Raw genomic sequence first — 27,905 nt, forward strand, 5'->3', positions numbered from 1 at the left:
ATTCAGACGAAGGGACCCACTTCAATTTGGTACATTTTGTGCAGGTTTGAGTGGGAAATGGTTACATGCTTCTTGCAATGTGCTTACCGTCTAATTCAGGGGTCACCAACCTTTTTGAAAGCGAGAGCTACTTTTGGGTACTGATTCATGCAAAGGGCTAATATACACTTCCGAAATTGCAATTTTATATATTTTTTTGTAAAATAATAATTTAAAAAAAACATCCAGGTTCCAAACTTTCTTTTCAATTCTCTTCTCTTAAGTGCATCTCTTCTGTGTGTGTATTTTTTATTGTCAATGCAGTGCGGCAAAGGAGCCGAGAACTTCGACAAGTTCTTCACGCGCACGCAGCCTCAGCTGACACCTCCCGACGAGCTGGTGATCGCCAACATCGACCAGGCCGAGTTTGCGGGCTTCTCCTTCATAAACCCGCAGTTTGTGCACCCGTCGCTCAACAGCAGAGCGTGAGAAGGAAGGCCAAACCACCGTCAAGGATCTCCTCAACTCACTGTCACCTACTACAACTAAGCAACAGCCTAACATACGACCACCACTTGACATTTAATTACAAAACTTGATGTATCATTTCTAATCACGAGCAGGATTGTAGGGCATGCTTATTTGTTTTCTATATTTTACAATCTAGATTAGTTTTATTTTAGACTTTGCCGCCACAAGAAATTCTTTTGGTTTACTAATGAGCATGTATTGTGCACAATGATGTCTTTTTTTTTTTTTTTAATTGAACGTTTACTCCAAAACTGGACGCACTGAGACAAAACGGTGTTCATCAATGCCAGTATATGATGTAAGTAAAGGACAACTTTGTATTATAGAAGCAAGATCATTTCAAAGGAGTAGATGCATGTACTGTATGACTTATTGAAGAAGCATTCTTGTCCACACGTTGCATCTAGTTGGTGGCTTAAAGTTGAGTTTTTAACAAATAAGAAGAATAGCCTGATGGAACAGGCCTTGGGAAGTAATGCTATTTGTAGCTAGCCAAATATGAAGGAGAGGCGGTGCAGGCATTGGGGGGGGGAAAAAGTACCTTGTGAGTCAATGTTCCTGCATCATGTTTACAGCTTACTGCCTGTTTAATTAATTTATTTATGTCTGTAAGGTTTGAGTGTCATTTGATTCGTAATTGTCTCAATTGCCAGTGGTAGCAAAAAGGAAGTCAGTTTTTAATACAAGATGCATTTGTTCCAAATTACAAAGCCCCACTGAACTTAGATTCACTTCATTTCTCCACAAAGCGTACAATCCTTTTATAATTATTGGAATGCATTTATGAACAGTTTGATTTTAAATCACAGGATATATTGATCATTTGTATATACCCTCAAAAATCATTATTAGAAGTTTCTAGTGTCTTCAGTCATTCGTAAGTATGAAGCCTGCTAACAAAAGTCAACAAAACTATAGAAAATACCATCAGTGTCATTTATACATACGAGATCTTAGCTTTCCTGGATAAAGCAGTAATAATTAAAGAGGAAGTCAACTCTTGACAATAATATGTTCTATGCAGCCCCACTAGTCTAAATATGGAATTCTGGTTAATATTGCATTAGTGGAATTGGAATATGAGTTAAGCAAGCAAAATCCAGCAGTTTTTATCAACATCAAAAGGTGGCCATTTTGCCACTTGATGTCGAGTGAAAATGACCAATCACAACTCGGCTTCAGAAAACAGGCGAGCTCTGATTGGTCGTTGCCTGAGCCACTGTGATGTCATCTTCAGTTGACAGCAAGTGGAAAAATGGCCGCCTTCTGATATTAATAAAAACTGCTGGATTTTGCTGCATAACTCATATTCCACAAATGTAATATTAATCAGAATATCATGTTTAGACTAGTGAGGTCACATATAACAAATTGTAAAGAAATGTTTAAGGTTGACTTCCACTTTAAGATGCAGTGTTTTTATTTTTATTTTTTAATGCACCCTTGTTGTCTGTATGTTTGTCTGTTTTTTTCCAAAACTATGAATATTTGTATTGCCCTTATCTTAGAAATTAGAATGCAATCAGTATATAACTCCTTTGTAAATAATAATCATGAGCTATTTTAAAAGTCTAGCAATTTTTTTATACCAACTAATTGTGCGTTTCTTACATTGTTGAGAGAGAAGAAACTGCAGTTCAGCCGTGTCACTTTTTTTTTTTTTTTTTTTTTTTAACAAGAGCCGATGTAACATTGCAAGTTGCTCAAGTTGCTTGATTGGATGAGCGCCATTTATTGTTTGATTTTGAAGTTGTGTTGGACGAGTAAGCACGTGGTAGCATCGTTCATGCATGGGAGTCATTAAACGCAGCATGCCACTTAAATGTAATACTTGATTCTACCAGAAAGTCCCCTCAAAATCCAAGCCCGTTTTAAAGACTTGCTACAATTTGAATCAGCTAGAGTTGACCATGATATTTATAAGGTAAAATAAACCCATTCATATTTGCTTATTTTAAATATTTTGAGTGTAGGTTTTGCATATTTGCGTGTTCTCAATTTGCTACTAGTCATTTATGAGACCCCGTATAGGTAACAAGCTCATGATTTTGTGGCTTTATTATTGTTACCAAATCCACCTACGAGATTTGGTCACGTGATTCTTGCTTGTTATGCCGCTACAGACCAGTGGGACCACTCACTCGCTCATGTCTCATTAATGGGGATTATAATCTTAAATGTGTTTATGTGCTTTTCTTACTTTTGCTTTTTGTGGCTATCGTCAACTATCTCTCCAATTTCTTCAACCAATGTGAGAATGTTCTCAAACAATTTTCTTTTTCTGCAATATGTGATGTGATATTCAGCATATAGAAAATCGTCTTTCCCGTGCCAAACAAATATGTTGTTTTTGTGTTTAGCTCTCCTGCCATAAAGTTCACCTGCTGCTGGCCACATGACACCCAAGCATTGTTTCCTAATGAGCTAACTATAAAAACAGCAGTCTTCTTTTCTTTCCTCTACAACCTTGTGCAGTTTGAATGCAATCATCATCACATGGCATTCTGGAGTGGTCGTGTTGGTAAATACTTGTAGAAAAGGAAGCTGCTGATATGTGATAAACGTGTCAAAAACAATATTTTGCATAGTTAAATATCATTTGCAGGACCCTTCTTTTGCTTCTCATGACTTTCATGCATCTTCTCCCTTTTCATTATCTAGTTCATCAATCACCTCATCGACAGCTTTTTATGAGTCTTTTGATTTCTTGAATTCACACAAACAGCATTTAAAATTGTCAACAAGTTCGATTTTCCTCAAAGAACTTATTTTGGTGTTTTACCTTGTTTACATTTGAGTCATTTTTTTTTCTCAATTGAATGAATTATGGCCAGCTTCTAATGAAGTCATCTTAGTTGTAATGTATGACTGAGTGGTTTGTTTTCTTTCTTCTACGTCTGCTCCTTTCCTGTAGCTACGTTATAAGGCTTTAGATGAAACCTGTTGTCTCTTCATAGAAGTTAGTTTTAAGAGAGGCGAAGGACGTGTCATCTTTTCGAACGAGGGCAGAAATGTCGTATTGCCAAACTCATCCCACAATCTCTTATACTGTCCTTGTACATAAAGCACTTCCAGTAGGTGCCCACGTAGACAATAAATGAAGGATTAACTTGTATTTTGCAAATGTTTGGTCTCCTTCCTTGTCAGCCTGAAACCTTTAAAATGACTGAGCAACCTACCTTGTAACTGATTGTGTCATTTGTACCTAATGTATGATAATGCAAATAAAAAAAGGAAAATGAGGTTCATACTTTGGCAGTGTAGTTTTTATTCCAGCAGTTTTTTAAGTGTGTGAGGTGATTAAACAAAATATTCAACATCACAACAAGACCAGCAATGTTCGATGATTTGGAACCAATATGTTTTTATCTGAGATTTCAAATGAGCCACATTATTTAGTTTCTTTGATTGAATCCACTGCGGGATAGCGCTGCTATGAAATGAGATAATTATGACCCATTAATTTTTATTTTTATGAAACACAATAGAAAGCAGCAGCCAATAGAAAAGCACCTTCAGATGACATCGCTCCTATGGTGTGTTTTTTTTAAAATATTGCGCACAAGTAATACACCATCCATCCATCTATTTTCTTGACCGCTTATTCCTCATAAGGGTCGCGGGGGGTGCTGGCGCCTATCTCAGCTGGCTCTGGGCAGTAGGCGGGGGACACCCTGGACTGGTTGCCAGCCAATCGCAGGGCACACAGAGACGAACAACCATCCACACTCACAAGCACACCTAGGGACAATTGCCATGCATGTCTTTGGAATGTGGGGGGAGACCGGAGTACCCGGAGAAGACCCACGCGGGCACGGGGAGAACATGCAAACTCCACCCAGGAAGGTCCGAGCCTGGACTCGAACCCGAGTCCTCAGAACTGGGAGGCGGACGTGCTAACCAGTCTTCCACCGTGCCGCCCACAAGTAATAGACATTGAAAAAAATAAATAACTAATACTAATACTGAAACTAAGCATTTACTAAAGAACTAAAACTAACAAAAACGAACTAAAATTAAAAATTCCTAAACTATAATAACCCTACTGCCATATTACAAATAAAATGGTGTATATACTGTAGCATTTTTCTAAATATGCAAAAACATAAATACATTATTTGTACAATTTTTAGGACTGAACAAAATTCTCATCATAACATTATGTGGCCCTTGCGTCCTTCTGATTTTCTGTATGCGGCCCTCAAATGAAAGCGTTTGGACATCCCTGGTCTAAAGTCGGAAACTTGCAAACCCTTTTAATAGCGAATAAACTGGTGTCTGTGTTTATGTTATGATCATTGTGTACATGCACCAGCAGTTAGTTATATGGCTAATTGAATGCATGCATTGGCCCATGCAATGTTTCACTACAAGACATTAGTGTTCGTCTCATAACACAAACACTAAAAATGCTAATGAGTTTTCAACAAATGTCTCAGACCTTTAATTCCTCCTGTAGCCAACATGTATAATATCCGCATTTGAATGTGCGTGCGTGTCCGTGTTTCTTGCCTATAAAACCAAGCATTGAAGTCAGACTTTTTCAAATAATGACTTTCAACCTTGACCTCTTTTCCGCGTTGCCCTCCTCTCAATAGTGTTATAGTTCTCACTGCAACATATTTCTATATAGAATCTTCAAAGGTCATCAGCACAATCGAATGACTGACAATAATTGCTCGCGTAGCTTGAGTGGGCTAGAAGACAACATGAGATGGTACATTTAACTCCTTTTTATTATGAACTTTAGTTAGAGTGTGGTGTTCTATTTTATTCATTTTATTATGCCACAATATTATCAGAAAATTGTTCAGTTTATCTTAAAAATAAATTGAAATTTTGGAAATGAAAAATAACAGCCACCAGGTTGTATTTTCATTTCTAATTCGCTACAAAGTTAATCATTGCATTTAAAAAAAAAAAAAAAAAAGAAAAAGAAAGAAAAATACATCAATTTTGTGTCCATACATACATTCATTTCACAAGTGTTAGGGTTACATGTACACTCCCACAGCGGCGCACAACACCCTCTTCTGTCTGTGCTAGTCTAACAAAAATCCCAAAAGAAAGAAAACTGTACCCACAGCTGCTGATTGCACAAGAGGATGCACAAGAGGTGCCACAACTGCCCCACATTTCTGAGGTTGGGGGTTTGAATCTGGATGCTGGATTTTCTGCGGTGAACTGGATGTTCTCTACAGGTACCCTGATTTTCTCCCACCTTCAAAATCATTTTAAATTGGCATAAATTTCCACAGCCATCTGAATATCTTGACCACCTCAATTGACACCATACAAACAATGAAGTGGAATTGAAAGAAGAGGGTGCACCATGCCTGGCAATATATTCCTTACCAAAAAATAAAATAAAAATACAAACATACACAAAAGTTGTGGATGTGAAAAAAAATAAATAAATAAATAAACATTAAAGGCATCACCCAAACGATTGGCTGATGTTTTCCATTTCCATTCTATATCTTCAAATATTTATTTATTTATTTTTCTGACGGGCACTTAGTTCCATTTCGCTACTGCATTTTTATGTTGGTCAGGAAATTTTGAAGGGCACAACAATGGCCGACATGTAATCCAAGCAATAAAGTTCCCTTAATCCCACATGATGTTTTTCATCCCTATCCAATCATATTTAATCCACACAGTTGACATGTTATAAATTAGCTTTATTTCGATCAAGACAGAGATTCTCTTCAAAACAACGTTTCATTCATGTGTTTCATTGGCTGCAACTTCATGCGCATCCAAAACATTAACTCTGCATGCCTGTTTATGAAAAAAAAAAATAAAAAAAAAAATAAAATAAAAAATAAAAAACGCTCTCAATGCGATTCAATACAGTTCTGTAAAAAATAAACATGTGACTATGACTGCCTAGGGCATGTTGAGAAAGTTCATATTTCATGTTAATTTCTGCCCGCGGGAATCCAGATGGTGTAGACTTTGATATTTGGCTGTCATGGAAAAAGGCCAAATTAAAGATGAATTAGAAAGGAGTGCTACAAAATGGCAAGTGTGTGAGTCGTCACTGTGAGGGCATCGAAAGTTCCTCTGAGGCGTGACATGCTCTTCAAGCATCCATCTTTCATCTTATTGATGAACACAATGTGTTCGTCATGTCCAGATGCTGTTCAAAGAAGGCCCATATGTTCGGAGACGCTGTGTTCCGAATCACAGGTTAAGTTTGATTCCACGTGACAACATGCTGCAATGTAGTCTTGTTTGTGAATAATTAGCTAGGCTTGATTTATATTTATACTGCATTATTTAATCCCCCTTGTTATTTAATAGGTCACAGTAGCACAGGTGAAGCACCACAGGTTTGCAGTGATACTGTTTGAATTCCAGCAAAATGTTGTACCTGTTACATGAGGAATGTAGTGATGCCAATTGCCAATCACAAAAAGCATCATTCTACATCATTAGCTAACTGGTTAGCTAATTAGTTAAACAGAAAAAATGACCTAGTTTAGGTAGGATCATACCAGCGCATGCTTTCTAATTTGCAACAAATCTCTTTAGAATAGAAAATTTGATTCTTGCAGTAAATGTTTACGATATTCATTATTTTTTTCATACCACAGTAACCAAACATTTTGTACACTTGGGAATTGTGACTTTCTCACAAGTTTCTGAGGTTTTTTTTTTTCTCTTGCAAATCTGCTCGTTTATTTCTCGTAAATTTGTGAGTTTTTTTCCCTCGCAAAATTGCCACTTATAAATGTCACAAAACTGCAAGTTTTTTGTGAGGTTTTTTTCTCGCAAACTTGCCACTTTATAATGTCACAAATCTGTGATTTATTTTCTCGTATATTTGTGAGTTTTTTTTTTCTTCTGAATATTACCCCTATCTCTGTTTTTTCTTCTTCTTTTATGTGGCCCTAATGTTAACCTGAAAAGCAGATTTATTTATTTATTATTATTATTATTATTATTATTATTATTTATTTATTTTTTTATTTTTTATTTTTTTATTTGGGGCACTGGGCGGTAGCCACTGTCGCACACAAGCACTGGGAGAACATGAAAACTCTACACACTACAGACCAGATTTGTGTTGCCTGTATTTTAAATCATTTTTCTACTTATTTCTAGATTGGAAGTGCAATTTGACTTTAGTGTTGTTAGCTATTTTTAAACTAATTGTACATGTCACGTTTGTTGAAAATTATATTTGCACATAATACTGAATGTCGTTCTTTTTTGTTTGTTATCTTTTTTTGTATATGCAATCAATCGATGGTTATAGAAACCCCCCTGATGTAAATAAAGGATTGGCCAATGATTAATTCTTGAATGAATGATAATCCGCACGACTCCATCAGATTCCAAGCCAAATGTCATTTCCAAATGCACTCGCCGTTAGGCGGCGCGATGAGTCGGCTAGCACGTGTCACGCGCGCTCTCGTTTGCGGAGCAAGTAGGCGTGCACGAGCCTGAGGTGCTCACAGCTGTGCTGGGTGCCAAAGTGGAGACTGCGCGTAAGAACAACAAGAAGCCAACAAACAAAAGACGCAAGCGCAACAAAGGGGACGAGCATCCTTTTCCTCAACCACTAATTTCCTTCGTCAAGGTAACTCCATTTTCCGATTGATGTCATCTCTCTGTGGGTTTGTTTTATGTTTTGGAACATTATTGTTAGTTAGTCCTTAGATAAGGTTTGATGTGTTTTAACAACTAGACTTATTTTGACAAACTGGGAGTGTTTTTTTTATGTTTTTTTCTCTTTAACTGTCATGGTGGTGGCAGCTGTTATTATTTAGCCTCAAGCTTCACGTTTACTGCCGTCGACATAAGTTAGCCACGAGAGAGTGAGATGATGCAAATGTGCCTTTCCCACATATGGAGAACAATATGAGGTCAACTCGCTTTTCGAATATGAACTAGATGTTGTCTCATAAACATTCACTGTATACACTTTTCATCTAATACAAAATAAAAACGACCTATGTTCAGTTTTGACTGACATTATCAGAGATATTAATTTAACAATATGTTAGAGCAGCAATAACATCGTTTTATTTAAATGAGGTAGCAGCCTATTCATTTTTAGTGTTCTCTCTGTATGATTCAGTACAGTTCTACACCACTGCTAATTTAAACATCAATGAATATATATATATATATATATATATATATATATATATATATATATATATATTGTATGAATAGATGTGACATTGTCAATCAAATCCAAGCATCATTTGTGATACTCTTGTGATAGCTCTTGATTGTGAGAGCTTGTGATAGCTCTTGTACTGGATGCAGTGAGCAGGATTGCCCCAATGAATGTGTTATGAATTCTAAAATGACTTGAAATACAAATCAGATTCGATAATAGTTCTTCCACTACAACCAACCAAGTGGCTAAAAACTACGAAAGTAATGATTTTAAACAGATTTATTGATGTTTCACTTTCAGCACCATCCATCCATCCATCCATCCATCCATCTTCTTCCGCTTATCCGGGGTCGGGTCGCGGGGGCAGCAGCTTCAGGAGGGAAACCCAGACTTCCCTGTCCCCAGCCACTTCAACCAGCTCCTCCGGCGGGATCCCGAGGCGTTCCCAGGCCAGCCGAGAGACATAGTCTCTCCAGCGTGTCCTGGGTCGTCCCCGGGGCCTCCCGCCAGTGGGACATGCCCGGAACACCTCCCCAGGGAGGCGTCCAGGAGGCATCCGAACCAGATGCCCGAGCCACCTCAGCTGGCTCCTCTCAACGCGGAGGAGCAGCGGCTCGACTCTGAGTCCCTCCCGGATGACCGAGCTTCTCACCCTATCTCTAAGGGAGAGCCCGGACACCCTGCGGAGGAAGCTCATTTCGGCCGCTTGTATCCGGGATCTCGTTCTTTCGGTCACGACCCACAGCTCGTGACCATAGGTGAGGGTTGGAACGTAGATCGACCGGTAAATCGAGAGCTTTGCCTTTTGGCTCAGCTCTTTCTTCACCACGACGGACCGATACAGAGTCCGCATCACTGCAGACGCTGCACCGATCCGCCTGTCGATCTCCCGCTCCATCCCACCCTCACTCGTGAACAAGACCCCAAGATACTTGAACTCCTCCACTTGGGGCAGGATCTCATCCCCGACCTGAAGACGACACTCCACCCTTTTCCGACTGAGGACCATGGTCTCGGATTTGGAGGTGCTGATCCTCATCCCAGCCGCTTCACACTCGGCTGCGAACCGCTCCAGTGAGAGCTGAAGGCCCCGGCCTGATGAAGCCAACAGCACCACATCATCTGCAAAGAGCAGAGATGCAATGTTGAGGCCACCAAACCGGAACCCCTCCACGCCTCGGCTGCGCCTAGAAATTCTGTCCATAAAAGTTATGAACAGAATCGGTGACAAAGGGCAACCTTGGCGGAGTCCAACCCTCACCGGAAAAGAATCCGACTTACTGCCGGCAATGCGGACCAAACTCTGGCAACGGTCGTACAGGGACCGAACAGCCCGTATCAAGGGGCCCGGCACCCCGTACTCCCGAAGCACCCCCCACAGAACTCCCCGAGGGACACGGTCGAACGCCTTCTCCAAATCCACAAAACACATGTGGACTGGTTGAGCGAACTCCCACGCACCCTCGAGGATCCTGCGGAGGGTGTAGAGCTGGTCCACTGTTCCACGGCCAGGACGAAAACCACACTGCTCCTCCTGAATCCGAGATTCGACCTCCCGACGGACCCTCCTCTCCAGCACCCCTGAATAGACCTTACCAGGGAGGCTGAGGAGTGTGATCCCTCTGTAGTTGGAACACACCCTCCGGTCCCCCTTCTTAAAAAGGGGGACCACCACCCCGGTCTGCCAATCCAGAGGCACTGTCCCCGATGTCCACGCGATGTTGTAGAGGCGTGTCAACCACGACAGCCCCACAACATCCAGAGTCTTTAGGAACTCCGGGCGGATCTCATCCGCCCCCGGGGCCCTGCCACCGAGGAGCTTTCCAACCACCTCAGTGACTTCGACCCCAGAGATAGGAGAGCCCACCCCAGAGTCCCCAGACTCTGCTTCCTCAAAAGGAGACGTGTTGGTGGAATTGAGGAGGTCTTCGAAGTATTCCCCCCACCGCTTCACGACGTCCCGAGTCGAGGTCAGCAGCACCCCATCGCCACTATAAACAGTGTTAACGGTGCACTGCTTTCCCCTCCTGAGACGCCGGATGGTGGACCAGAATTTCCTCGAAGCCGTCCGGAAGTCGTTTTCCATGGCCTCACCGAATTCCTCCCATGCCCGAGTTTTTGCCTCAGCAACCGCCGAAGCCGCGTTCCGCTTGGCCATCCGGTACCTGTCAGCTGCCTCCGGAGTCCGACAGGCCAAAAAGGCCCGATAGGACTCCTTCTTCAGCTTGACGGCATCCCTTACCGCTGGTGTCCACCAGCGGGTTCGAGGATTGCCGCCACGACAGGCACCGACCACCTTACGGCCACAGCTCCGATCGGCCGCCTCAACAATGGAGGCGCGGAACATGGCCCATTCGGACTCAATGTCCCCCGCCTCCCCCGAGACAAGGGAGAAGCTCTGCCGGAGGTGGGCATTGAAACTCCTTCTGACAGGGGATTCCGCCAGACGTTCCCAGCAAACCCTCACAATACGTTTGGGTCTGCCAGGTCGGACCGGCATCTTCCCCCACCATCGGAGCCAACACACCACCAGGTGGTGATCAGTTGACAGCTCCGCCCCTCTCTTCACCCGAGTGTCCAAAACATGCGGCCGCAAATCCGATGACACGACTACAAAGTCGATCATCGAACTGCGGCCTAGGGTGTCCTGGTGCCAAGTGCACATATGGACACCCTTATGCTTGAACATGGTGTTCGTTATGGACAAACCGTGACGAGCACAGAAGTCCAATAACAGAACACCGCTCGGGTTCCGATCAGGGGGGCCGTTCCTCCCAATCACGCCACTCCAGGTCTCACTGTCATTCCCCACGTGAGCGTTGAAGTCCCCCAGCAGGACGAGGGAGTCCCCAGAGGGAGCGCTCTCCAGCACACCCTCCAAGGACTCCAAAAAGGGTGGGTACTCTGAACTGCTGTTTGGTGCATATGCACAAACAACAGTCAGGACCCGTCCCCCCACCCGAAGGCGGAGGGAAGCAACCCTCTCGTCCACCGGGGTAAACCCCAACGTACAGGCGCCGAGCCGGGGGGCAATAAGTATGCCCACACCTGCTCTGCGCCTCACACCATGGGCAACTCCAGAGTGGAAGAGAGTCCAACCCCTCTCAAGAGGACTGGTACCAGAGCCCAAGCTGTGTGTGGAGGCGAGTCCGACTATGTCTAGTCGGAACTTCTCTGCCTCACACACCAGCTCGGGCTCCTTCCCTGCCAGAGAGGTGACATTCCATGTCCCAAGAGCCAGTTTCTGTAGCCGGGGGTCGGTCCGCCAAGGTCTCCTCCCTTGGCCGCCACCCAGCCTACACTGCACCCGACCCCTTTGGCCCCTCCCACCGGTGGTGAGCCCGTGGGAAGGGGGACCCACGTTGCCTCTTCGGGCTGTGCCCGGCCGGGCCCCATGGGTGCAGGCCCGGCCACCAGGCGCTCGCCAGCGAGCCCCGCCTCCAGGCCTGGCTCCAGAGGGGGGCCCCGGTGACCCGCGTCCGGGCGAGGGAAACGCTTCTCCAAATATCTTCGTCATCATAGGGGTCTTCTGAGCCGTTCTTAGTCTGGCCCCTCACCTAGGACCTGTTTGCCATGGGTGACCCTACCAGGGGCATAAAGCCCCAGACAACATAGCTCCTAGGGTCATTGGAACACGCAAACCCCTCCACCACGTTAAGGTACCGGCTCACGGAGGGGACTTTCAGCACCATGGACAGTAAATTGGAATCTAGTCAAGAGCACATAGCAACTCTTTTATAAGCTATTCAATATAGTACTTTGCTCATTTTAGTAGCTGCAAACCTACTCATATAAGTCAACAAATACTTTTATATACAGTACCTAGACATGCCGTATATGTCTTGATGTCTTTGTTGTAGTGCAGCAGTGCGCAGCCCACAGGCTCTCTTGGCTGACAGCCATTTCTCAACATGCTGGCCAGACAAATAGTGCTGGAGCAGAAATACAGACAGCGATGTGTGGGAGGCGCTTGTTGTTACGTGTGTTTGCAACTGCAGCATAAACACTTTCGGAGAACTGTCAAGGCTTTTTGCGGCAGTGGCAACTGGTGCGATGGTGAGTGACAGGTGACTTGTTGCAACGAGACAGACAATGATGTGATTTGCTCGGTGTCGTGTTGACATCACAGTGCCGTATTTCCCACTTGGGACTCAAATGAGGATTCATGTCACGCTGATGTTTTCATATATTTGATTGTGATTCAGAATATTTTTGTCTTTCATTGTCTTAGTCTTTTCTAGCATTGTCTTATTTGGTCATTTATTGTTATGAAGACAGATTGTAAGCAGCTAACCCTTGTTCATGTGTTTAGCAGTTTTTTGTTTTTGTTTTTTTACTGGAGGAGTCATTTGGAGAGCTTCAGTTTAGTACCATTTAAATTGTGCAATATGCATCAAACTACAAATAAAGACACTATGTAGTATTTTCCAGCATTTCCAGCATTTAAAGCATAATTTAGCCAATACTTTTTTTTTACAGTCTTCATACAGCCATTTTGATAAAAAAAAAAAAAAAAAAAAAAAGAATCAAGAAAAAATGTGAATTAGCAGACAAAATAGATGTCTTGTTTTGGTTCTCGCTCATCAGTCCACTCATGCTTAATTCATTCACTGTGTCATGTTGCCTGGTGTCAGGGTGAAGCTAGTGACATATTCATCCCACATGCAAAGAGGATGTTGCTATGGTCACTCTTTGCTATGCCACCATCATGAGGTAGAGTAGATAGAAGAAGAACCTTGCATGCTAGTGCTATCTAGTTGTATTCATTGTCATCACATATATTTATAGAAGTTTATTTTTTTCATTCAGTTAAGTTATTAGATATATTTATTTTTGTTCGTTTTGCTACCCAGCCCACATCACGTGAGTTAAACTGGATTTCCTGTTGAGTGTAACAACTTTTGGTGGTCACTTTAGCTTTTGTACTTTTTCACCTAATGAAATAATGACTAATTTTCTTTCATCCTCCTGACTACCAGGGAAATTAATATTGCCCAATCATTTTAATTTTGATATTCCCCAATCTCTGTGTAAAGAACTGGAAGTAACTGGAATACTGCAAAATCAATTTTTGAAAAACCAAAAAGTTTTTCTTTTTAAGCTATGATGTGTCCACTACAGAGGACATTTTTGAAAACTTAAATGCTAGGCTCAAATACAGTTAAAATAATTCAAACAATACTTTAATGTGTTCTTAAGAGTCTTATAGAAAACATACTAACAACATTTAAAGCCTAAATTTGTTCAATAAAAAGTGTTATACACTTACTTTTCCTCTTCCCTAAAAAGTGCTTGCACTGAGGGAAGCCATTTTCTTATATGATGCAATCAAAGGTAGCAAAGCCCCACCCCTCCACATTTGGTATCATTGGAAAGCTCTGAATGTCCTCTATAGAGCACAAAAGGAGTTAATTCAATCATATGCACTAGGTGGGAGATATTCAGGTTTAAAAAGGTCCACTACAGAGGACAAATTTGAATTGCTGGTAGTCAGGAGGATATAGCTGAAGAATTAAGTGTAGTGGAACCTTCATATTGGAGATAGTAGGCTAAGGTGATATACAGTCATCTAATGGTGGTTATGTGTTGAATATGTCAAAAAAAAAAGCCACAGAGCAAGCAAAATACTGTAGCATTCAGCATGGTGAATTCAAACTTTTTAGGCTTATTTTTTCATACAAAAGCGCTTCAAATTTGAGGTTTTTTTTAAATGTTTTTTTTTTTTTTTTTTTACTCTCAGGTTAAAATGCAACATTATATTACTCTACAAAGGCCAAAAAAGGTGTCCTATCCATCTTTTATTTGGACTTTTTTATACATTTTTGTCAATAGCTTTAGGAAAATATCCCTACTTGTTCTTAAATATTTACTTAAATATGATAAAATGCCAAAGCCATCAATCTATGACAGCCAAGTGGAAGAAGACATCCAAACTGAAGTCCAAAATGTAAAAATAGAGGAAACGACTGTCTTAATGACCTTTAAATAAATCATTGGAAGTATACTTAGACACTTGTGGTTAATTTATCAAAAACTGTAGATTGGAAGTTGCACACAAATTAGCAAATGACAACTTCCTTAGTGGAGGTAATAATATACTGAATTCTTGCATTCCAGTTAATTCCAACCCTTTTGTAGGGATACATATATGCTGCAGATACTAGGGCTGAAGAATTCATTACATTCAAATAGGTATCACAACGTAGATGAGTGCAATTTATGCACTCGCAAAGGCTGCCATTTTGAGAGGGAAAAAAAGGAAGCTTAATTTCAGTCTGCTGGTATGCTTTATTTGAAATATGTCTGTATGTTTTATATCTAGATAATTTCACTGCTTGAGAAGTGTAATCCACATTTACATATGATTGTTTCATCAAAACATGAAAAGTTAGGGATAAAGGCAGACATTTGTTTGCATTACTGCAATGTTGACATCTGACTTCAGTTTACATCACATTTGTTTGGTCAAATTTTGTGAAGTTGTATTGAATGCTTATAAGACTCCAAATAAATGTTTTTAGTAAGTTAACAACACTAATTGAAGTAGACACATGAACTGTCTTTCCTATCAATTCATTATTCAGTTGCCTTAAAGCTGCTCTCTATAGCAAGTCTGCCAAAAGATATTTTCAATAGGCTTTTTATTTGACCACTTATGACTGAAACATCTTCTAATTAGTAGATTAACAACTAAACTGTTCACAATGGGTACTCCTCATACAAGCCTCTGGACAATAGTTTTCAGACTGGATTCAGGTTTGAATTTCACACCCTCTGTCTTGTGGATGTGACGTCATTTGAGCTTTTATCAACAGGTGGCAGTAGTGATTCAAAACTGAATTTTCTGCGTCCAATTGCTTTAAGCCTAACCTAACCAAAACATTTATGTATAATACATTTGAAATTTATTAATTAATTGATTAATTGTATTTATTTGTTTATTTATTATTTTTGTATCTATTACCCGTTTGTTTAAAAAAAACAACAGATGGGAAAAGGACCTTGAAAAAATTAACGTATATTAAATTGCAGTCACAATATTGAGATGTTTGTGTTGGACACACTTAAATTATTTTTCTAAACCCTAGTAGACAATAATATGCATTGTACAGTACGCCTCATTTAACGGCAAGGCAAGGCAAGGCAAGTTTATTTGTATAGCACATTTCATACACAAGGCAACTCAATGTGCTTTACACGAGGAAAGACAACACATAAGCATCAAGAAACAGTAGTTAACATTCAGAGGAAGAAAAATAAATGAAAATAGGTTACAAACTAACAATCTTAAAACATTATTCAACAAACTTTAAAAAATTTAACATAAGGAAGTTTAAAATGATAATGATAAAAATAAAATAAAAATTAAAAATAAAAATAAAAATAAAAATAAAAATAAAAATAAAAATAAAAATAAAAATAAAAATAAAAATAAAAATAAAAATTAAAATTAAAATTAAAAAAACACTTAATTAAAGCTGTTTAAAAGTCCCTAATCAAAGGTATAAGAAAAAAGCAAAGTTTTTAACCTGGATTTGAAAGCATTTACACTCGGGGCAACGTATGCAAGCACAAGGGAATATGTAGGATGTGTGTTTGTGCGTATTTTTGGCAACACTGTTGTAAGACATGATTTGTGCTCCTCCTTAACATGTGTTCATAAAGTCAATCAGAGGAAGAATCACGAGATGGCATCCAGCTTCTCTTCTCTTCTCTTCTCTTCTCTTCTCTTCTCTTCTCTTCTCTTCTCTTCTCTTCTCTTCTCTTCTCTTCTCTTCTCTTCTCTTCTCTTCTCTTCTCTTCTCCTCTCCTCTCCTCTCTTCTCTTCTCTTCTCTTCTCTTCTCTTCTCTTCTCTTCTCTTCTCTTCGCTTCTCTTCTCTTCTCATGCTTCCGTGTCCACCTAGCATTGTTTCTTGCCTGTCTACACAGAGGTCATCCAGGGACTAGATTTGCAGAAGGGCTCGTACAGCTCTTCTAACTGGGTCAACATGCACTGCAAAATGCATCCACATTCATACAGTGGACTCGCTTTCTTGGAATTTACATTTGAAAACACCGATCAGCCCGCTAGAACTAAAAAATGTTACCATTTGACTCCATGTATATCAGTGCTCAGTACCAAGGAAAATCAGTCGGCACCAAGAAAGGTTCCATCTACGGTACCCATCCCTAGCTCTAACCCGAGCAAACTTGGATCCACAAGAAAGAATTTGTGTCTGCCACCCCAATGGAAATGAATTGAAACAGGTGAATAAACAGGATAATTGTACTTTCCGCCATCTAATGAAAGATCATTTAATTGGGAACAGAGGACAGCCTCGATCTACGAGATAGCTTGCACACTCTAGCAATGGTGTGCCACATCTAATCCTTTTTCTGGCATCATTTGGACACCTGAGACGCAATCCTCCAGTATTACTTCAGCCCATGAAGCGCTAATCAAATAGCTACTTACCAGAAGATCCAGTGGCTATAGTACAAAAACACACTAAAAGGTCTGTGGGTGTTTCTTAGTAAGCAACATCTGTGAAACTATATTTAGAGTGCAGTCGCAATGCTGTATGTGTGTGATGTGGGCGTAAGCATAATGATAGAATACTACGTCGAGAATGTGGGTGGGCAGCTTTGTGTCAGATGTTTAGTGTTTTTTTCTTAAAATAAATATCAATTTGGATTTTGCGGAGGTGAAAATAATTGAATAGGTATACATTTGTATGCAAAATGTAGATAATTTTAGTTCTGAGTAGCTTCCTCCCACATCCCCAAAAAACAGCCATGCTTGGTTGATTGAAGCCTTAAAATTCCCCAAAGGTGTGTTGTGTCAATGTTTATTTGACTGTATGTGCCATGTCACTGACTGGCAACATTTCCAAGGTGCACCCCACTTTTCTCTTGCCCGAACCGTTACCCACAATCCTAATGAGAACAAACATATTCGAAATGGAAACATGGATGGGCAGGTTCCTCGATCCACTCCTCGATATTTATTTGCATACATGAGATGAATGGTGACTGATTGCGTCGTGCTTTGAAAGAAGGCTTAATGACGGTACTTACATCATCATTAATGCACGTCTTGGGGGGTTGAAATGCTTCCATTCATTCTCCGATCACATTTTCTCCATAACCCGCTGACCTGTGGTTCACAGGTAAAGGACACAGCTAAAAATAGCTCAGGTTGTGTTTAGTCCACTTTTGCTCAGGGAGTTTGCATTTTATTGTGTTCCTTTTAGTTACATGATGTTATGTTCCGAGGTTGGATCCCAAAAGCGCAGACACAAATAAGAGTTTAACACTTTATTCGCATAACATTGAGAGGCTCAGTCAGGCTTATATAGACAGCAAATCGATTTGATTGACTGTGGCTAGACATGTGGGAAACAGGACTGACATTGAATTATATGGCTGTTGACCAGATGAAAAGATTAAAGATTCTTGACATCACATAGCTCCTAACATCACATAGCGTCTTACCAGTTGAAACTAGTTGCTGGTTACATCAGTTCAAAACAGACACTTGACTTCAAGGTCATGATTCAAACATAAACCTTGCATGACCCTAGTCATGACAGTAAACATAACCCTAACATGACCCTAGTCATGACAGTAACCCCCCCCCCCCCCCACACACACACACACACACACCACCTCAAAGGACGCCTCCTGGCGGACCCCTAGGTTTAAACATAACCTTTGCATGACCCTAGTCATGACAGTAAGCATAACATAACTCTTACATGACCCTAGTCATGACAGTAAGCATAATCCTTGCATGACCCTAGACACAACAGTAAACATAACCCTTGCATGACCCCAGTCACGACAGTAAACATAACCCTTGCATGACCCTAGTCACGACAGTAAACATAATCCTTGCATGACCCTAGTCACGACAGTAAGCATAACATAACCCTAACATGACCCTAGTCATGACAGTAAGCATAACCCTTGCATGACCCTAGCCATGAGTCATGACCCTAGTTATCACACATGATAACTGCTGGTTACATTTAGGGGAAAAAAAGTATACCTCCATTCTTACATGCATGATTTCTACATTAACTTCAGAAAAATAACATTATCAATACAATCACATTTTAAATAATAATTAATTAATGTTAACCATTCCAATGTTCCATTTAGACCAGTCAACTGGTGGGTCAGGACCCATTTTGGATCAGTCGCAGACAGTTTGTGAAAAATTTCGGATTTATTCAGAACTCACATAGAAGACACAATATTGGGCCAGCATCAGACATTGTTACTCAGTAAACAAACACTGTGCAGCTCGTTCTTTGGCTAGCGGACGTCAAAGCTAGCAGTACTGTTTTGGCAGTATGTCACACTCATTTGAAACTGCGTTTAAAAATGTACTGTACATGTATTTTCAGAGGCTATTTTGAAACCAAATAAAAAGATTTATTGTTCTTTCAGTACTTCCTTCCCTAGTCCAAGTATACTGTAGATCTCATATGAATAGTTATTGCTGTTTTATACTGTTATGATGCATGCCAAACCCTGTTTTGTCTGATGACACTGCCAATAAATAGTCATCTCAATATAACCTACATCAGTGGGAGTATATCAGACTCCCGTTGCACAGTAAAACTGGCCCGGCACAATAAAGTATACAGATCCACCAGACTGCATGACTAAGTAGCTGAAGAGGACAGGATGAAAATAAAGGTCACATACAAGGATGTGTACAGTGGAGTCTTAAATGTTCAACGCAATATATTGTTCATGTCCGATTTGTTCATGTGTTTTCAGATCTTAAAAAAATGTGTATTTACAGTTACATTTATTGGAGTATAGTAAATAATAAAAGTCAGATGTAGACATGTTGTCAGTTAAAACGCTTGTCATCATTATCCAAAGCTTGAGGTGTGGATCTGTTTCTCCTGGGGCTTTACATTAATTACAATACTCATTTTGGGAGAAAAAAAGAAAAGAAAATCCCAGCCGAATTATAGAGTTAAAAATCCTTCCACATAATTACTTTGCATTTTCCAGTCTCACAGTGAGCGCTTAATACTGCAGCACGCTGAGAGCTCATTATGTAAAATCAATTCCTTTCAACACCAAATCCTGTGCCAGCTCCCCAGCGCTCGAGCTTCTGCCAAAAATGTGGCCGGCTAACATATGAAAAACTCCATTGTTTTGAATTACGCGTTGTATACTAACACATTATGTACACCATCTGCAATGCTGAATTTCTACGCAAGAGGAAGTGGAATTGTCGTCTTAACCAGTTCTAATCTTCTTGTCTCTTTCTCTTGTTATCCCTCAACTTGTCTGAAATCAATGATTTTCGTATTTCTCTCTCCCAGCTTCCCTTTCTGCTGGCGTTGCTCTTGAGGCCGTGGTATGAGCCTATGTGGCAGGAAGGCGCTGACGTTGCTGAGCAGCGTGTTCGCTGTTTGCGGCCTGGGCCTGTTGGGCATCGCCGTAAGCACCGACTACTGGCTCTACCTGGAGGAAGGCGTCATCCTTCCACTCAACCAGAGCACCGACGTACGCATGTCCCTCCACTCCGGCCTCTGGAGGGTTTGCTTCTTGGCTGGTACGTTCACAACAGGTCTGGAGCACGTAACGTTAGCGGTAGCGGTTTGTTTGTTTATTGAACATAGAAACATAGAAACAAACAAATAGCAGAGAAAAATTTTAAGAAAGAAGAAACTCATAGAAATCATTCGTGATGGTTTACATGTCCAAAGGAAGAAGGAAGAAGTGAAAAACTTATCTAGTCCTACATTATTAATACAGTAAATTAATACATGTCAATAAAATGTAAATGTAAAATAAAATTACACTTTAACATACGTACATTTGTCAATTGCATATGTACATGAATTTCCGAGGCATACACAATAATAATACATCCTTGTACTCACATATACAATTTTCATTACACTCATAATGGTACATCGAAAAAAATAAATAAATAAATTACATGTATACATATTATAAAAATAACAGAACACAAATAGCAAAAATCTGTCTTGTACGTCCCAAAAATTATTTAAAAATTGGAAGTGTAAATATGGGTATTTCCCCCAATAAATAAATAAATAAATAAATAAATAAATAAATAAATTTAAAAATTTAAAAATAAAATCAGCGAATAGGTGGGTGGTATGTATTCTTACATGAGTACAATTTTTGTCTACTCTACCCACCTTTTACTACTAAAATGCATTACTTTTACTTTTAACTTTTAGGGTTAGGGCATATTACTGCCAAAAAGAGAGCAAAATAATTTTTTTAAATACATATAAAATTCTACTCACATATCATTAGAACAGTATTTTGTGATGGATCATCAAATCGAATTAGATGTTGTTTACGATTCTTCTTCTTCTTCTTCTTCTTCTTCTTCTTCTTATTATTATTATTATTATTATTATTATTATTATTATTATTATTATTATTATTATTTTGTTAATGTAATTTTTTTTCTCTCTCAAAAGTACAGTATTTCACACAGTGGTTTACTTTTATTTCCATGGTGAACAAATCACACTATTAAAAGAACATATTAAGTCAAGTCAAGCAAGTACAACTTATGGAAAAAAAAATATTTACAGTACTTAATTTTAGCTTGAATCATCATGTACGTAAATCTCACCTTACGCTTTTCATAATAATTTGATTTCATTCTATTTATATCTGTTCTTCTCCACATAGAAGCAAAACCTAGTTGCTACGTTACTCGCAGCATGTGTGAGAACCACACAAAAGCTGTGACGACCATTCTTTTAACTTCACCATTATGTGTAGCCAAAAAAAAATAAATAGTTTTCCGATTTTTTTTTAAAAGGAATCGGCTGCTCAACTCAGATGTCAACACGATCTTGTGATGCTCTGCAGCTGCCTGTTCTAATTGTGGTCACATGATGATATCGACTGATGCTGTTGAAAGCTGCTGCAAAGAGCGGCGGCGTGTGCTGTTACTTTCACACTTGAGGTGAAAAAAAGAGACAGCGATTATGCCTTTGTGACTGTTAACAACACTTTCCACTCACTCAGCATGTTTTGCAAGAAGTCTTGCCTCTCACACGAGAAGCGAATATGTCTGTGAATGTCGACTTTGTACTGCTGTACTGTTATTGTATGCATATGTAGGCAGGTCATGATGGTGCGATGAGCTAACAGATGTTTTCCATCCCCTTTAACAGAGCTATTTAAGGGGCCACTGTGTTTTAAGGGCAATCGAGTGGCCTTATTGCCCACTTAACTGCTGCGTTGCACTGTTTGACCTACAAATAATCGCTGGCCATCATCACACGGCGCAGTTACACTGGCGGACCTCGAATGGTGTTGCATGGACCTTTTGGCTAATATTGATGTCACTTTGTTGTTTGCTGACGAAAGACGTCACTGGGAGTCATTGCTGGGATGTTCAAAATGGTACTTCATCGGTGCTTTTCTAGAGAGTCCAAGACGAGAAGATTAGCAATGGGGCTGCAATATGTCCACAACAACGCCAATAATTGTAAAGGCACATTTGACAAAACAAAAAAACAATCATTAACTTGGAAATGGTCTTGGTAGCCAACTAATGCATGTATTCAGAAGCACATGTGTCAAAACAAAACAAAAAAACAAGAAAGAAAAAATTTAAAAAAAATCTTTAGGGTTTGTAAGATGTTCACAGACAATTTTATTTGTCAAAAAGAAATTTTGAACATGTTAACACAAATTTTGACTGTCTACGAAGATCTTTTGAAAACTTTTACGAACAATGACGGAAACCCAAAGTTAGCTACATTTGTTTGCTCAGTGAGGAAACTTTTCATTTATCCATCCATCCATCCATCCACTTGACCGCTTATTCCTCACAAGTGTCACATGGGATGCTGGAGCCTATCTCAGCTGGCTTTAGGCAGTAGGCGGGTTACACCCTGGACTGATTGCCTGCCTTCTACCTTGCAGGTGAGGAGAAAGGTCGCTGTTTTACTATCGAATATGTGATGCCCACCAAAGTCCAGATGACTTCGGAGTCCACTGTTAGTGTCCTGAGTAAGTAAATCTGGTCTAGCTTTCAAAAGCGTGCCGTGTTTACAGAATTAGCTGGCCAGGCAGCACGTAGCCAGATAGTAGATCCTGATGGGCACATTTTGAGTCACAACTTTGCCTAAAATCCTATTGGTTGCCAAGAACAGTGCTTTTCAACCTTTATGGAGCTGACGCATATTTAGCATTACCTGCAACAAAAAAGTAATGTAAAAATAAATAAATAAAAATACAGTATGGATGTACTGAAAAAAACGATCTTGTTTCAGTTTAGTTAGTGTTAAATTTAGGCATGTTTCGTGAAGCACAATTATTTTGTTGTATGCACTTTAAAAGTAGAAGTTCCTTGAATGTTGATGCCTTCGTGCACAAAACAGCATGATGAACTTAACACAGTTGGAGGCTTCATAAGATTACTCGGCCTTTTTGCTTTTGAGAGTTTGTGTGCTATTTGCTCTCAGTCGGAAGGTCAGACTCCAACTTGACGTGCAACCTCAAACTATTGGATGCCAAAGGGCAGTTCTCATGGAAAAACGAGTAAGTGCTGTTGTTGAAAAAAAATAAAAATCAAATCTGCATTTCTGTTTTTTTGCAGAGATGATCCGTTCTGCCACACCTTTCCCACTGGTTAGCCTCTTCTTCATGTTCATCGGTTTCGTCCTCAGCAACATCGGCCACATTCGACCGCATCGCACCATCCTGGCTTTTGTTTCGGGAATCTTCTTCATCCTGTCAGGTAATCCCATGGACCTCTACTCACCGATAGGCACCATATCTTGAGTTTGTATCAGGGTTGTAGTAGTTTGGGATTTTTAATTATAGTTATTTTTTATTTCATTTAGAATTTTGTTTTTAAAATTCTGTGAGTTTTATGTATGTATTTATTTATTTGTATATACAAATTAGTTTTATTTTCCCCAAAATGCTTCATTTCAGGTTAGTTTTTATTAGTTTTAGTATTAGTTTTAGTTTTGTCCTTCTTAATTCCTTCTAATTCAAATATTACCAACCCCACTCAGTTTTTGTTAACCAAATGATTTGATGCCAAGTGATACTGTTCTTACCACTGACATAAACTTTTCTGTAACTGAACCTTAATAGGGGAAGTTTATAAAATGGCCAACCCGATAACACTTGTCAAATCAGGTGGCAGTGCAAACACTAATGTGTTGTTGGTGTGCTACAGGTCTGTCTCTGGTGGTCGGTCTGGTGTTGTACATTTCAAACATCAATGATGAAATGTTGAATAGGACCAAAAGCAACGAGGCCTACTTCAGCTATAAGTACGGATGGTCGTTTGCCTTTGCCGCCATCTCCTTCCTCCTCACTGAGGTAAGGACAACACTTCACTCTTAATAGGTGTTGTTACGTTAAGGTGTAAAACACTTTTTTAACATAACCCAATATTTTTGCATGTTTCAGCTTACTGGCCAATACATTGTATGAAATGTCCTCTCCAATATTTTGTAAAAAAATATATATATATCTAATGCCAGGAGCAAAACACAAACTGGGCCTTTTCTCCTCTTACAACCAGTTATGGAGGACCAAAACTGTGAAAAATAAAAAACAAAATAAACAGATAAATAAATGAGAAAATAAAAATGGATATAAAATATATTATTCAAAAATTAAATACAAAAACAATGTAAATGGAAATAAAAACAACAAAAATACAAATAAATAAATAAAAGTAAAAACAATACAAAAATTTAAAAAAAGAAATTCAAAAAATAAATATAAATATAAAAATTAATGAGGAAATAAATACAAAAATAAAGGTATAAATGAAATTAAATATCAATCAATAAGTAAAAACGCTCTGCTGTCATATTTATTTATTTCAAACAATGTCAGCATGAAATGCATCATTTAATGTTATTCAAATGAGTGTGTCTTGGGTGAACCTTGATCTGTTTTTATTTTCACTTTTATTTATTTATTTTGGCATTTCTTGGGTCCTCCATACTCGCCTATAGTGAGCATTTAGCAATGACATCCAATAAAATCGTAAATATGCTTCCTTGTTAGGATGAAATTTTCTGATTGGAAATAATGTCATGGAAATGCAATAATCCCTTCTGATATCACTGTCATGAAATCTTAATAAACTGTTCAGACAACATTTTAAGATTCTTAATCATAATACAAACTATAAATGTTAGTTTTTTTTTGTCTTACACTTCCAGTGTCTTTTTACTTAACAACAAAGTGTGGAGACGACAAGTAATTAAAATACAGTAATGGAAAGACAAGATCGCACAGAATGCAATACTGTAGTGAACAATTTTGAATGTGTCAATACTGTTCAGGAAACTGTTGTTTTTACATTGGCGCAAAATGATGCGTCGCTATGGTGCAATCACAGTGCACCCTAGTGGAGAGGTTGTATAATAACACAATGGCCAGATAATGATCTCTATTGAACTCTTTGTAGCGGTCCATGCTTTTGCCTTTCATACAGATGTTGCAGATTGCAAAATTACCTAGCCAAGGCTGGTCATAAGCATGCAAAAAAAAATGGATGAATTGTGTCAGAAGGCATGTACAAACTGTGCCAAACAAATAATGTACGTGACTTGTTATGGCAATCTCTGATGGGAAAAGGAAAATGTCACAACAATTGAATTCCATGAAAGCTTACTCCCGAAATCTGATGTGCCAAAACGGCCAATCCTCTTTATCTTGTTGGTAGAAAAGACTCTGCCCCACTTTCTAATACAATTTGCCATCGCAGACGGCCGGCGTGATGTCAGTGTACCTGTTCATGAAGCGCTACACGGCGGAGGAGATGTACCGGCCCCACCAGGGCTTCTACCGGCCTCGCCTCAGCAACTGCTCCGACTACTCGGGCCAGTTCCTCCATCCGGACGCGTGGGCCGGCCGCGGACGCAGCCCCTCGTCCATCTCCTCCGAGGCTTCCCTCCAGATGAACTCCTCCAACTACCCTGCCCTCCTCAAGTGTCCCGAGTACGAACAGATGTCCTCCTCGCCCTGCTGAAGCAAAACAACCAGAGGTTATTGACAGCACTGGCCTACTTCGAATAATGTGCACTGTATGTCACAGAATGTCATGATGACATTTAATACAAGAGTTGTGTATGGGAATACGTGACAAAATCCAGAAGGTGTCTAATGGGGTTCCTTACACTTAAGCTCTGCTATGAACTAAAACCAAAATGACAAATTCTTACATTAATACCTCTCTATGTCTATCACATGTAAACAGTATTGTATTTGTAAACAAACTCTCTCTTTTATTGAATCTCGTAGATTATGGAAATGAATTCTCATCAACTAAATCACATATTGAAATTGATTCAAGTTTCCATGTGAATGTTCTGTTGCGTTTGTCTGGTCCCTATGCAGAAAGTCATACTGATGCCAAAGGAAGAACCTGTGACAGCATCCTGTCTCCCTCATCTTGAGCACCTCTTCAAAGCATATTAACAAAACAAAACAAAAAAAATGCTCACTTTCAGACAAAGTTTTGAAATGAATCAATAAATCCCCACCAGTGGAATGACCAAAAGAAATTTGTTTATGTTGTAATCTATTTTTAAGCGGGAAGAAGATGGCATTTTAGTGGGGTGTTTAATCTTGGAATGTAAGACAGAAAAGGAAAAAATGTTGAATGAGATTTTAGAGCATCAATTCAACGCGAATTGTAGATTACGATATTTTTGTAGTCTCGTATGTTACGATGACACAATATTCCAGGTCGGAATATTCCACAAAGAAATGTGCCAAGGAAGACATTTGCAGCAGAGTTCAAACTACTAAATATAAACATTTCATGCAGCATTGAGTAAACATATTACTGAAAAACATGTTGTCTTGTGCAATTATTTTACTTTAGTTCACTATTATAATGATAGCTGTTTATATTTACTGTTGTATCGTGTGAACTCATATACTGTATTATTAATAGTATCCAAAATTCTCTGCAGTGTACTCGTAAACTTGTTTATTCACTATTTGTCTCACAACAGGATACAAAAAGTCTCAAGCATTTTTGTACATAGACCATTGTGATGATTCTAAATGTGCGTATGTAAATATGAACTCATTGATGTATATATACTTGGTTTTGTATAAAGAAAGCGTTTAAATAAATATTTATGGATGTTCTGTTCTTCAATACAATAATCTGCAAGATCTGTAACTGCTACTTTAACTCTTCATTGCATTGAGAATGTGACAGTTTGCAACATAATATTCCCATGTAAAGTGTTCCCATGGTTGTCACAATGCAAATGTGAATATCAATTGTGTATTTTTACAATATGATGTTAACTGTCACTATACTCAGTCAAATAAAGGGATTTGCAAAAGAATGTTGTTCTTCCGTTTGGTTGTCCTGCTTGTGATCCTGTTATTAAATAACAGGAAATAAATGTGATGGCACATAATGTCATTCATCCTTTTATTTTATTTTTAGTAGTTATCAAAATGAATTGAGATAATTCCAGCCTGTCCCGGGAAATACTAGTTAAGAGTAACTACCTTTAAATACATCATGATTTAATACGGCAATCCAATTCCGGTGACCATTCACGACACATCCAGCAGCTTGAACGCGATGTAATGACAGCGTGCAACAGATGCAAGTAGCTCGTCTACAGCAACAACTGATTGCTTGATGGCCGCCCAGCTGAGCACTTTCAGCTACTGACGTCATGGAACTGGCGCATTCCTACAGTGATTGCTGCCATCAATAGGCTGGACTGGGGGTGTTCCGAAATGCTCAACTGATTGGCTTTCACGTGGGCTATTTAGTCTCACAATCTTACTGAATGTCAGATGAGAAAAAAATCTGTGCAGTACTGCTGTTCTTTCTCCTGGTAACAGTTCTTGTTCGGTTGGTTGTTGCTCACAACTCACACACAAGGAAATGCAATTAAAAGAACAAGTAAACCATGTAACGTCTTTTGGTCATGTCACGGCAATGAAAAAAATACAACCAACATGATCTGACATAAAGGTGACGCATGAAAGAGCATGTAATCCCTCCTTTTCTCCAGGAGAGGGAGCTAGGAAGTCAAGAAAGCAGCAACCCCAAGGCACTATGGAATCACAGGAGTGCCAAAATTAATAGGAAATAAAAACGCAATCCATAAAAGAAACATCATCAATAGAAAGTTATATTTACGAAAGCAGATATATAAAGACATTCAATAAAAGGGAATATTTACTAATGCAGACATACAACGGCATTCAAAATAAGGACATTTACAA

At 39.5% G+C, this 27,905-nt stretch overlaps 2 protein-coding genes and 1 long non-coding RNA gene across 6 annotated transcripts in view; 2 read left to right on the top strand and 1 right to left on the bottom strand.

The window, feature by feature from the left end:
* prkcaa (protein kinase C, alpha, a) overlaps window positions 1-3,758 on the top strand; it is a 97,088-nt gene extending 93,330 nt beyond the window's left edge. For both annotated transcript variants that reach the window (XM_077523095.1, XM_077523097.1), the window contains one exon: window positions 304-3,758. In XM_077523095.1, coding sequence (XP_077379221.1) covers window positions 304-468 — 165 coding nt within the window. In that variant the 3' untranslated portion in view covers window positions 469-3,758. The remainder of the gene's footprint in view (window positions 1-303) is intronic.
* Window positions 3,759-7,917: 4,159 nt separating this feature from the next.
* On the top strand, window positions 7,918-26,994 carry LOC144020639 (voltage-dependent calcium channel gamma-5 subunit). 3 transcript variants are annotated; one of them, XM_077524318.1, is made up of 7 exons: window positions 7,918-8,101; window positions 19,982-20,214; window positions 22,587-22,673; window positions 23,263-23,403; window positions 23,854-23,999; window positions 25,405-25,684; window positions 26,037-26,994. In XM_077524318.1, the coding sequence occupies exons 2-6, from the start codon at window positions 20,019-20,021 to the stop codon at window positions 25,666-25,668; spliced, it is 834 nt and encodes a 277-aa protein (XP_077380444.1). In that variant the 5' UTR covers window positions 7,918-8,101; window positions 19,982-20,018; the 3' UTR covers window positions 25,669-25,684; window positions 26,037-26,994. The 3 variants fall into 3 exon arrangements, with proteins under 3 accessions (XP_077380444.1, XP_077380443.1, XP_077380445.1); XM_077524319.1 differs by lacking the exon at window positions 7,918-8,101 and adding exons at window positions 10,263-12,309; window positions 12,511-12,706 and having other exon boundaries at window positions 25,405-26,994; XM_077524317.1 differs by having other exon boundaries at window positions 7,919-8,101; window positions 25,405-26,993.
* Window positions 24,491-27,330, bottom strand: LOC144020640 (uncharacterized). Its single transcript, XR_013283936.1, has 2 exons — window positions 27,174-27,330; window positions 24,491-25,664 (listed from the first exon to the last, which is right to left on the bottom strand). It is a non-coding gene; the product is annotated as an uncharacterized LOC144020640 (long non-coding RNA).
* Window positions 27,331-27,905: the final 575 nt, after the last annotated feature.

The sequence above is a fragment of the Festucalex cinctus genome, chromosome 6 (genome assembly GCF_051991245.1).
Source record: "Festucalex cinctus isolate MCC-2025b chromosome 6, RoL_Fcin_1.0, whole genome shotgun sequence".
Lineage (NCBI taxonomy): Eukaryota > Metazoa > Chordata > Actinopteri > Syngnathiformes > Syngnathidae > Festucalex > Festucalex cinctus.

Excerpts from the sequence above, each read along its gene's own strand:
- LOC144020639 (XM_077524318.1), top strand. The coding sequence starts at position 20,019 with ATGAGCCTATGTGGCAGGAAGGCGCTGACGTTGCTGAGCAGCGTGTTC. Across the intron at positions 23,404-23,853 it reads AATCTTCTTCATCCTGTCAG|GTCTGTCTCTGGTGGTCGGT; the intron begins GTAATCCCATGG and ends GGTGTGCTACAG. Across the intron at positions 24,000-25,404 it reads TCTCCTTCCTCCTCACTGAG|ACGGCCGGCGTGATGTCAGT; the intron begins GTAAGGACAACA and ends TTGCCATCGCAG.